This window comes from Astyanax mexicanus, unplaced genomic scaffold (assembly GCF_023375975.1).
Source record: "Astyanax mexicanus isolate ESR-SI-001 unplaced genomic scaffold, AstMex3_surface scaffold_50, whole genome shotgun sequence".
In the NCBI taxonomy this organism is placed as follows: Eukaryota; Metazoa; Chordata; class Actinopteri; order Characiformes; family Acestrorhamphidae; genus Astyanax; species Astyanax mexicanus.
This window is the reverse complement of record NW_026040060.1, coordinates 481,027-493,345: the sequence shown is the minus strand read 5'-3', so window position 1 is coordinate 493,345 and position 12,319 is coordinate 481,027. Positions and strand designations below refer to the sequence as shown.

The window sequence follows — 12,319 nt, the reverse complement described above, 5'->3', positions numbered from 1 at the left end:
GGGAAGGGCAGTAGTGGGGAGGGGATTAGTGGGGAGGGGAGTAGTGGGGAGGGGATTAGTGGTGAGGGGAGTAGTGGTGAGGAGAGTAGTGGGGAGGGGATTAGTGGGGAGGGGATTAGTGGGGAGGGGAGTAGTGGTGAGGGGAGTAGTGGTGAGGAGAGTAGTGGGGAGGGGATTAGTGGGGAGGGGATTAGTGGGGAGGGGAGTAGTGGTGAGGGGAGTAGTGGGGAGGGGAGTAGTGGTGAGGAGAGTAGTGGTGAGGGGATTAGTGGAGCTTGGCTTAGTGGTGAATTTCAACACAAACTATGAGTTAATTAAAGAAATTCTACTTATGAGTGATTTTGTGATTGATTTATAAGTGAAAGCCCTGTAAACAACGGCAGCAACAATATTATTTTTTATATTTTTAAAACATGTTTATTAATATTAATAATTCAGCAAAAAAACTACAGCTGTTACCAAACATTTTAAGCCATCAAAATTCCTACGTCCAGCATAAGGAATAATTTTATTGTCTGTGCTGTAAGAAGCATTTAAACATTTACAAAATTACATTAACAAAACGAACAGACGGTCAAGACTAAATAAATTATAAACTAAGAAAATAAGTGTCAAAGAGAAATATAAATACCTGTATATATATATATATACAGACTTGTGCTAATTAATGAAGTTATGGTATATCACTTAAATTTATAAGCAGAATAACAATGTGTGTTTAAGCAATGGCAGAATATAAGGTATCTTATTGGTTCAGTGTTTTATTTTTCAACTGAACGCTTCCTGGCAAAAAGATGATTTGGGTCCCTGTTGTTTAAACTGGGTTGGATCTTGAAGGTCGGGGGTCCAAGGGGCCAGCGGAAACTGTCCTGACCGTCTGTCTCGCCGTCAGCAGAGCACGGTTTCTTCTGCAGCAGCTGGAACAGAGTGTCCATGTCTGGACCCAGTTTAGCCACGAGCCCCGACCGAACCACGCCCACCGTGTCCTCATCACACTCCATCAGGCTCTGCAGCAGAGTGCTGTAATACCTACAGCACACAGTTACACATCCCTCAGAATACATTATAATTATCTCATTAAAATCTCTAATTTTACAAATGACTAGTCCAGGCTAGCCCACATCCATTTCATTTACTCTGGATTTACCTGTTTGGAAAATGTTTGGGCACTTTAACCACTTCTCCAATAGCATCAGGGTTAGAACGTGCGACTCCACAGATGCCCAGCTTGCTGTAGCATTCCTCCTGCACCTCAGTGATCATGTTTTGGAAGGCAGCACAGCGCCTGATGGTCTGATGAACCTTGGAAGTGATGCCTTTAGCAATGCACTTGATGCTCTCTTTGACAAAGGTCTTGCCCTGTTAGAGATATTATATATATTTTGACCCACATACATTTGAAATGATAATTTCTCTCATAAACATGAATAAATATTACAATCCAAATATTTTTGTTTAAGCACACTCAAAATTGTATTTTATGTTCCTGAATTTTTACCTCTGTGTTTAAAACTGCTGCAGAATTGAGGAAGATGTTGCAGATGTCGTGCATGCCGTCAGTGTCGCATGTGGAACTCTCCAGGCAGGCGAACGCACTGCAGCCGACCTGCAGAGCACTGCTGAGACAGCGCGTCACTTCCGCTGCAGGAGGAGAAAACAAGTTCAAAAACTGCTAAACACACAAATAAACTCTTAATAAACTGAAATAACACTTTTAGGAATTTATGTAGAAAACTTACATGGAGTGCTGGCTATAAAACGAGTTTGTCTCAGTGCCGGTTCGTAATCACCCTGCGCAGTCACGGCGAGGACGAGGAACAGGAGGAATCCACCCTTTAGGATCATTTTCTCAGTTTCAACAAAATCTCTTTGTGTTGAAGTTTCACCTGTAACTCTCTGCTCACTCGATCCTGCTGAAGGTGGACAGAAAAGCACTATTTATACAACCTGACTACAAACAGAACATCATATATCATACTGTTTAGACACTCTGACCAATCAGAAGCCAGGATCTCAGAGTGAAGTGAAGCGTGCATGAGTTCTAAAAGTTTCCATGCTCTCATAAATATTCATGATTCACACTGATATTATCTCTCCAAGGAAAGCACAAGTTTCTAAACCTTTTATATATTTATCTAAAATGTTATGTTTTTAGACACATATAAACTTTATACCTTTAAAATGTTGTAAGCACCACTTACTAATAGGTGAACACCAGATATGTACTTTTTTGTGGTCAGTAGTAATATTTTTTGTCCCTTAAGAGGCTCCGTAGTACAAAACAATAATACCAGTAATGAAAGACATTCACATATATATTATATGACATATATTAACACTTACCTCTGAATATAATCCACACTGTATGAGGAGTGAGTTTATAAGCAAGCTTTACTTATTCGAAATTAAAACATAAAAAGGAAAAGGAAAACAGTTTGTCCTGCTCCTGGTTTATTTTTGCAGTTTTAACAGTTAGTTATTATGAGTTATAGCTTTCCTTAAATGATTAATAAACGTGTTTCTGTTTGTTATTATGACGGGATTCCTGGGAAAGGATGAAGATGTAGATGTTTTGTGCAGCTAATAATGCCTGTAAATAAGTAATGTATGTTTTTAGCACCAGTTGTGGATCATTAGATAATAAGGTAACACTGAAAGTACGAGTGAATTCCAGGTTCCAGGAAAACTGTAGGTAGAGTTCAGTTCAGACTGAATTCCAGTTTATTTCATGGTTTGTAATTGTTTTAGTATAAAGTTCCAGAATATCAGAAATAGTTTATTTATCAAAATCGTAAATAGACTGTTGATATTGTAAATGCTTTCTTTATTTAAATGTAGTGTAAATTCTAATGTTTTTTCTTTGCTTATTTTATGATTTTGATTATTTATTAAAAGTGACTGTAATCACATTTTCCTAACCGATTCCAACAACCTGTGGGAAACAGTGCGGAAAAACAGCAGTTAAACACAAATAGCCTCATTTCCCCAAACCAGGCAAACTCTGATCATTATCAGCGTAATTAACCCTTTAAAGCTAATCGTATTCGTCATGGAAAACAGCTCACTTCCTCTAAATACATCATCAGATCAGGATCAGGACAGAATAAAGAACAGAAAAAGCTAAAGAATTATTAGCCTTGTTTCACTCTGCCTTAAACTGACGTTACTTAATCAACAATACTGATATAAATATCATAAACTTGCGGTTTTGAAAAACTGCTGTGGCTATTTTGGCTGCTGTTTATTTAAAGCGTGCATCATCAGATCAAACAGCATCATTAGAAATTAGTGACAAAAGCAACTCTGAGTATCCTGAAAAAAAATTATATGTATTATTATTATTATTTGTATTATTATAAACATCACAGTGCAGGTTTTGTTATTAAAATAATTCTCATAAAAAAATTAAAGTTAATAATAATTATTATTATTATAATCATATCATATTATTAGCATAAGAACAGAACATATTGGAGATGAGAATTTTAGACAGACACAGATTTTTTAGAAATATATGTTTCATATTAAAACACAGAATTAAATTAAGGTCTATGAAAGCCAGATGACCCTTCTAAAAATAGCGATGTTTTCTGGGCAGAGCTTCGAGAGTTAGCACTGATAAATATAAAAAGCGCTGCGAGAGGAAGCGGGACCATGGCAGGGCATCCAGTCCATCACCAACTACAGGATACTAGGATACATGTGTACCTGTACTAGTTGAAATTAGCTTGCCAACCTGCTAGCTAACTAACTGAACTAGCATTAAATACTTTTAGGGGTATGTAGCTAGGCTAGCTAGCGTTAGCTACCTTAGACCTATAATAATAATGAAATCTCCTAATATTAAAATGTGGATTCATTTATCTAAAATATAAGGTAATATGATAACGTAGCCAAATTTAGGCTGATTTTACCACAGAGATTAAAATTCACAGCTCATTAACTACTAATTCCAGAAAGTCGTGTTACAGGGCAGGAATGCGCTTATTTATACCCATAATACAAATATCATAAAAAATTATTTTTCCATAAAGCAAGCACACAGATTAGTTTCATTTATTAACAACAGATGATCATAATATACATTTAATAGTATTTAAAAAAAAGGTGACAAACTTTCCTAACAGAAGTAACTGAATGAAAACATTAGAAAAGCCCTGACTTTAAATCAAAGATTAAAATACTTGTTTCTCTCTCTTTCTCTCTCTCTCTCTCTATATATATATATATATACATACATACATATACACGATTTAATGCAATTACTGCAATAAAGGAAAAAAAATCACGAATGTGCCATTCCAGAAGAACAAATATTTAATCTTTGATTTAAAAATATCTAAAGTCAGGGCTTTTCTAACGTTTTCATTCAGTTCTTTCTGTTTAAGAGCAGCATAAAGGCAGGACTAACTACAGCAGCACATAAATGTGTTTAAACTGTTAATGTAGTGTTTTGTAAAGATTCAGCTTCACCGCTGTTCAGAAGTTTAAATCGCGCTACGTTTAACCGGCAGCACCGCAGTTTCCGTTTGGCTGCAGTAAAAAATGATGGACAGCTTGGTCTGTCTGATGATTGGCTTAATAAAAAGTGATTGACAACGAAAGTGTTGTATCTGATTGGCTGCAGTCGAAAATGATTGACACATGCTCCGACATTTAGCCACGCCCACTGCCGGGCTCCGGTCTGCAGCATTACCCTTCTCGTCGAACTGCGCAGGTGAGCGAGTAAACGAATCTCGGCGCGTGCGAGTCAGTGCAGTGTGTGTGTGTGTGTGTGTGTGTGTGTGTGTGTGAGAGAGAGAGAGTGCAGTGTGTGTGTGTGTGTGTGTGTGTGTGTGTGTGTGTGTGTGTGAGAGAGAGAGTGCAGTGTGTGTGTGTGTGTGTGTGTGTGTGTGTGTGTGCGTGAGAGAGTGCAGTGTGTGTGTGTGTGTGTGTGTGTGTGTGTGAGAGAGTGGTGTGTGTGTGTGTGTGTGTGTGAGAGTGTAGTGTGTGTGTGTGTGAGAGAGAGAGTGCAGTGTGTGTGTGTGTGTGTGTGTGTGAGAGTGCAGTGTGTGTGTGTGTGTGAGAGAGAGAGTGCAGTGTGTGTGTGTGTGTGTGTGTGTGAGAGAGTGGTGTGTGTGTGTGTGTGTGTGTGAGAGTGTAGTGTGTGTGTGTGTATGAGAGAGAGAGTGCAGTGTGTGTGTGTGTGTGTGTGTGTGTGAGAGAGAGAGTGCAGTGTGTGTGTGTGTGTGTGTGTGTGTGAGAGAGAGAGTGCAGTGTGTGTGTGTGTGTGTGTGAGAGAGAGTGCAGTGTGTGTGTGTGTGTGAGAGAGAGAGAGATGAGGAGGAGTCGATTAATCAGAGGAGTCGTTTGATCTGAGGACTCGTATGATCTGAGGACTCGTTTGATCTGAGGACTCGTTCGATCTGAGGACTCGTATGATCTGAGGACTCGTTTGATCTGAGGACTCGTATGATCTGAGGACTCGTTTGATCTGAGGACTCGTATGATCTGAGGACTCGTTTGATCTGAGGACTCGTATGATCTGATGACTCGTTTGATCTGAGGACTCGTTTGATCTGAGGACTCGTATGATCTGAGGACTCGTTTGATCTGAGGACTCGTATGATCTGAGGACTCGTTTGATCTGAGGACTCGTTTGATCTGAGGACTCGTTTGATCTGAGGACTCGTATGATCTGAGGACTCGTATGATCTGAGGACTCGTTTGATCTCAGGACTCGTTTGATCTCAGGACTCGTTTGATCTCAGGACTCGTTTGATCTCAGGACTCGCTGAGAACGCTCAGCTTCCCCACCGTTTGATTTTTTTCTCATTTTATGCAGAACTGCTATACTTTAGGAATATTTTATTAGGAGCAACTTTATTTTAAACTTGTGCTTAAGTTTTTAAAAATGTTTTGTTTCTTATGAAGTCTGCCACTGGTTTATTCCAGATCTAGTTTGTTGGTTTTATTTATTTATTTATATGTATTAATTTATTGCTGGGTTAGGGTATTGCTGTGAAGGAGAATAAATATTATTAAATTCCAAGGCTGGTTTGTTTAGGTTATTTAAAATGTAGTTATATATTTTATATACACATTTTCTGTTTATATTAGCAAGCTATTTTAGCTCTCTTTAGAAACCAATTATATATTTAGATTAATAATATTTATATGAATTAATATTAAAATTAGTGACTGCTCTTCATTTTCTGGGGGAGAACTGAGAGTTATTTAGCTAGATTAGCCACTTTCTTAACCAAGCTGACTAACATTATTAAACACCTTAAATTTACCTCAGGTAGCTAGCTCCGTTTTCCCCAATAGTGCTAAATTTACCTACTGAGGTTCAATAACTAAACTAAACATAGGTAAAAAGTTTCTGGAATGCATTTAGGAATGTATTAGTCCTCCTGTTATATTCTGGGTGAATTTGCCTTAATTAGTTAAATAAACATATAATATGAAAAAGGTTCATCTCACATATTTGCAACAACCACCCCCTGCAAAACCTAAAACTAAAACTAAATTGCAATGGTATGTTTTAATGTTATGTAAAACTACTGTTTTATATGTTGGTCTTTCAAAAGTAATAAAGTAAAATAAAGTAGTGAAACATTAAAAAGTGTGAACATGTATTTTTTAATGAAAAATGAGTAAATTATCCTAATTGTAGCATTACCTGTTAGAGGTAAGAAACACCATTACACTTAATATTGATAGAATAATTAATAATGGGGTTAATAATTAAATATTCACACTGACTTTTAGGATTGTTTTGGGTTTCAGATCATTTTTTGGATAATTAAAGATGCACCGGTTCAAAATGACCCTGGAAAACCATTGCTGTTCCTGACAAAAGAACAGAACAGGAGGGTTAAAGCTGCAGGATGATATTTCTTTTGCTGATATTTTTAATTGAAGATTATTTTCTTACAGTTGGAGATCAGAAGGTCGGGAGCCCAAAGTGAGCGAAAGTTTAAACTGAGGGAAAAACGATTTTCATAAAAACACATCGTTCTTAACTTTAAATTCTATTTAATTTATAAAACTCAGTTTATTACCAGCTCTACATCATTATTTCTAAGTCACTTTGCATGAAAGTGTCCACTAAATATAATATAATATAACACTATGATCTAGTATTTCTAAGTGTGTAAATCATAAGCTGATATAAAGATTTTAATTATACAATAATTATTATCTCAGTATTTTCTCCATACCCTGTAAATTGTAATTCTTTATTACATTTATTTCAGATTGTTTTAGATAGTTTTAGATTTTTTAGTTTTTCTCAGGGGTTTTTAATCACATGTTTTATCATTGCTTGGATTGGGATATCTGCGGATAATATAATCTCTTCCATCCTACAATTTCTGTCAACAATCTATATCTTGAAGTGCATCACATTTTGAAACAAAGAGAATTTTTTGTTTAATTGATTCTGTACTGAAGTAATGTCCAGCGATGAGATCAGATTCCATCTATTTATATCGGCCTTGATTTTGACATTTATTTGATCATAGTTAACTAATATTAAGTCTTAAATATTTTTAGGCAAATTAAATTATAGGTATCTTATAACACTAAACTAACCCCCTCACACACCCAAACACTAAACTAACCCCCTCACACACCCAAACACTAAACTAACCCCCTCACACACCCAAACACTAAACTAACCCCCCTCACACACCCAAACACTAAACTAACCCCCCTCACACACCCAAACACTAAACTAACCCCCCTCACACACCCAAACACTAAACTAACCCCCTCACACGCCCAAACACTAAACTAACCCCCCTCACACACCCAAACACTAAACTAACCCCCCTCACACACCCAAACACTAAACTAACCCCCCTCACACACCCAAACACTAAACTAACCCCCCTCACACACCCAAACACTAAACTAACCCCCTCACACACCCAAACACTAAACTAACCCCCCTCACACACCCAAACACTAAACTAACCCCCCTCACACACCCAAACACTAAACTAACCCCCCTCACACACCCAAACACTAAACTAACCCCCTCACACGCCCAAACACTAAACTAACCCCCTCACACACCCAAACACTAAACTAACCCCCTCACACACCCAAACACTAAACTAACCCCCCTCACACACCCAAACACTAAACTAACCCCCCTCACACACCCAAACACTAAACTAACCCCCTCACACGCCCAAACACTAAACTAACCCCCTCACACGCCCAAACACTAAACTAACCCCCCTCACACACCCAAACACTAAACTAACCCCCCTCACACACCCAAACACTAAACTAACCCCCCTCACACACCCAAACACTAAACTAACCCCCTCACACGCCCAAACACTAAACTAACCCCCTCACACACCCAAACACTAAACTAACCCCCCTCACACACCCAAACACTAAACTAACCCCCCTCACACACCCAAACACTAAACTAACCCCCCTCACACACCCAAACACTAAACTAACCCCCTCACACGCCCAAACACTAAACTAACCCCCTCACACACCCAAACACTAAACTAACCCCCTCACACACCCAAACACTAAACTAACCCCCCTCACACACCCAAACACTAAACTAACCCCCCTCACACACCCAAACACTAAACTAACCCCCTCACACGCCCAAACACTAAACTAACCCCCTCACACGCCCAAACACTAAACTAACCCCCCTCACACACCCAAACACTAAACTAACCCCCCTCACACACCCAAACACTAAACTAACCCCCCTCACACACCCAAACACTAAACTAACCCCCTCACACACCCAAACACTAAACTAACCCCCCTCACACACCCAAACACTAAACTAACCCCCCTTACACACCCAAACACTAAACAAACCCCCTCACACGCCCAAACACTAAACTAACCCCCTCACACACCCAAACACTAAACTAACCCCCCTCACACACCCAAACACTAAACTAACCCCCCTCACACACCCAAACACTAAACTAACCCCCTCACACACCCAAACACTAAACTAACCCCCTCACACACCCAAACACTAAACTAACCCCCTCACACACCCAAACACTAAACTAACCCCCTCACACACCCAAACACTAAACTAACCCCCCTCACACACCCAAACACTAAACTAACCCCCCTCACACACCCAAACACTAAACTAACCCCCCTCACACACCCAAACACTAAACTAACCCCCCTCACACACCCAAACACTAAACTAACCCCCTCACACACCCAAACACTAAAATAACCCCCTCACACACCCAAACACTAAACTAACCCCCCTCACATACCCAAACACTAAACTAACCCCCTCACACACCCAAACACTAAACTAACCCCCCTCACACACCCAAACACTAAACTAACCCCCTCACACACCCAAACACTAAACTAACCCCCCTCACACACCCAAACACTAAACTAACCCCCTCACACACCCAAACACTAAACTAACCCCCTCACACACCCAAACACTAAACTAACCCCCCTCACACACCCAAACACTAAACTAACCCCCTCACACACCCAAACACTAAACTAACCCCCTCACACACCCAAACACTAAACTAACCCCCTCACACACCCAAACACTAAACTAACCCCCCTCACACACCCAAACACTAAAATAACCCCCTCACACGCCCAAACACTAAACTAACCCCCTCACACACCCAAACACTAAACTAACCCCCCTCACACACCCAAACACTAAACTAATCCCCTCACACGCCCAAACACTAAAATAACCCCCTCACACGCCCAAACACTAAAATAACCCCCTCACACGCCCAAACACTAAAATAACCCCCTCACACGCCCAAACACTAAACTAACCCCCTCACACACCCAAACACTAAACTAACCCCCTCACACACCCAAACACTAAACTAACCCCCCTCACACACCCAAACACTAAACTAACCCCCCTCACACGCCCAAACACTAAAATAACCCCCTCACACACCCAAACACTAAACTAACCCCCTCACACACCCAAACACTAAACTAACCCCCTCACACACCCAAACACTAAACTAACCCCCTCACACACCCAAACACTAAACTAACCCCCCTCACACGCCCAAACACTAAACTAAGGTTTCTGTGGTTTTGTGATTATGCGATTCTAAGGATCCAGGTAAGAGAGCGCGCGCTTCCCATTCTTTAATTACTACACACACACTCCACCCGCTCCGCGAACGCCGCGCATGCGCACAGAGAGAGACGTAGTGTAGAGAGTGTAATTGTGTGTGTGTGTGTGTAGTGTGTGAGAGTGTGTGTGTGAGAGTGTGTGTGATCTTGAGTTAGAAAGTTTTGTCCTCGCGCGGTTTGGCGAGTTTACACGCGTGTTGTCATGGCGACCGCGGGACTGCGCAGCGCGTGCGAGTTGCCTTGGTAGCAGCGCTTCAGAAGTGCAGGATAGCGGGTGAGTTCCGGCGCGCGCGCCTTTATTTCTCTCTGTTTTACTGAAATGTATTTTTATCCATCAGATATTGATCAGAATCTGAGAGGTTAACGTGTGCTGCAGATACAAGCGCGCGCGTGTGTGTGTGTGTATGGAGTGTGTGTGTGAGAGAGAGAGCGAGAGAGAGAGTGTGTGTGTGTGTACCTCTTTTCCTCTCTCCCTCCCTCACACACTCACACACACACACTTTCTCACACACAGACACACACACACACACACACACTCTCACACACTTTATACATACTCTCATACACACACTCCCACTCTCACATACACTCCATACACACTCACAGAAACTCTCTCACACTGAATAGGCTGCACCTGCAGTTACATGCCTTACAGTATGTGTGTGTGTGTGTGTGTGTGTGTGTGTGTGTGTGTGTGTGTTTGTCTGAACCTGTAGAGACGCACTAGTCTTGTACCAGCTTCCATCTTAGAGGCACACACACACACACACACACACACACTATATTGAGTTCATTTATGAATTATTTATATTTTAATGAAAAAAGTTTAACAAGCTTCACAGAACTATTTGAACTATATTAGCATTTAATATCTCTCTCTCTCTATGCAGGATGGAGGTGTAGCTGAAGGAGAAAGAGATGGATGAGCTAAAGGAGTAAGTTCAGCTTTTTCTCTTTAAATTTCTCAATTTTTTACTCCAATCCACAATATTATTATTATTATTATTATTATTATTATTATTATTATTGTTATTATTATTATTATATCTACTGTATACTAGTAGAGTATAAATGTATAAAAGTACAGTCATTAGTGTGTGTGTGTGCGTGTGTGTAATGGAGAATGGAGGTAGTGCAGTTGAACAATAGACAATGAACCAGTTGATGTGCATAAAGTGAGGGTAACTGATGTCAGCCATACAGAAAGTGCAAAAGATATGTAAACAGTGGATAGTAAAAAAAACTAGTGCAAAATATAGGGTAGAGCTACAAAAATATTATAATAGGGCATCTCTGAGGGAGTATCTGCAAAGATGGGGGTGTGTCCATGGTGTGGCCAGAGTAACCGGAATGAAAAAGTGTCACAGAGTCTTCAGTTTGCTGTGCTGAGATGAGTCTCATGGCCTGAGGGACAAAAGACTTTCGGAGTCTGTCTGTGGAGCAGGACTGGGACAGCAGTCTGCCGCTGAATGAGCTCCTCTGCCTGGTGATGGTGCTGTGAAGAGGGTGGTGAACATTGTCCATGATGTTCAGCAGCTTACTGAGGGCTCTCCTCTCTGCCAGTGGTGTTAAGGACTCCAGCTCTAATCCCAGCACAGAACCAGCTTTCCTCACCAGCCTGTTCAGTCGTCCAGCGTCCCTCTTGCTGATGCTGCCTCCCCAACACACAACAGTGTAAAAGAGGACGCTGGCTACCACAGACTGGTAGAACATCAGGAGGAGTTTCTGGCAGATGTTGAAAGAGCCGAGCCTTCTGAGGAAGTACAGTTTGCTCTGTGCCTTCCTGTAGAGGGAGTTCATTACTGATTGATTACATCCTCACAGATGATGTCATTACTTATTGATTACATCCTCACAGATGATGTCATTACTGAATGATTACATCCTCACAGATGATGTCATTACTTATTGATTACATCCTCACAGATGATGTCATTACTGATTGATTACATCCTCACAGATGATGTCATTACTGAATGATTACATCCTCACAGATGATGTCATTACTTATTGATTACATCCTCACAGATGATGTCATTACTGATTGATTACATCCTCACAGATGATGTCATTACTGATTGATTACATCCTCACAGATGATGTCATTACTGATTGATTACATCCTCACAGATGATGTCATTACTGAATGATTACATCCTCACAGATGATGTCATTACTGATT

General features: G+C 40.4%; 1 protein-coding gene across 1 annotated transcript; it reads right to left on the bottom strand.

Moving 5' to 3' along the window:
* Positions 1-459: 459 nt before the first annotated feature.
* LOC125797553 (stanniocalcin-like) lies at positions 460-1,917 on the bottom strand. The gene is made up of 4 exons (XM_049473996.1): positions 1,740-1,917; positions 1,499-1,641; positions 1,148-1,359; positions 460-1,029 (listed from the first exon to the last, which is right to left on the bottom strand). The coding sequence occupies exons 1-4, from the start codon at positions 1,843-1,845 to the stop codon at positions 762-764; spliced, it is 729 nt and encodes a 242-aa protein (XP_049329953.1). The 5' UTR covers positions 1,846-1,917; the 3' UTR covers positions 460-761.
* Positions 1,918-12,319: the final 10,402 nt, after the last annotated feature.

What these genes read in the sequence shown, in the direction of transcription:
- LOC125797553 (XM_049473996.1), bottom strand. Translation starts at nt 1,845, where the DNA reads ATGATCCTAAAGGGTGGATTCCTCCTGTTCCTCGTCCTCGCCGTGACT. An exon ending in CAGCAGTTTTAAACACAGAG is followed by an intron (nt 1,360 to 1,498) that starts GTAAAAATTCAG and finishes TATCTCTAACAG; the next exon opens with GGCAAGACCTTTGTCAAAGA. An exon ending in CCCAAACATTTTCCAAACAG is followed by an intron (nt 1,030 to 1,147) that starts GTAAATCCAGAG and finishes TGTGTGCTGTAG; the next exon opens with GTATTACAGCACTCTGCTGC.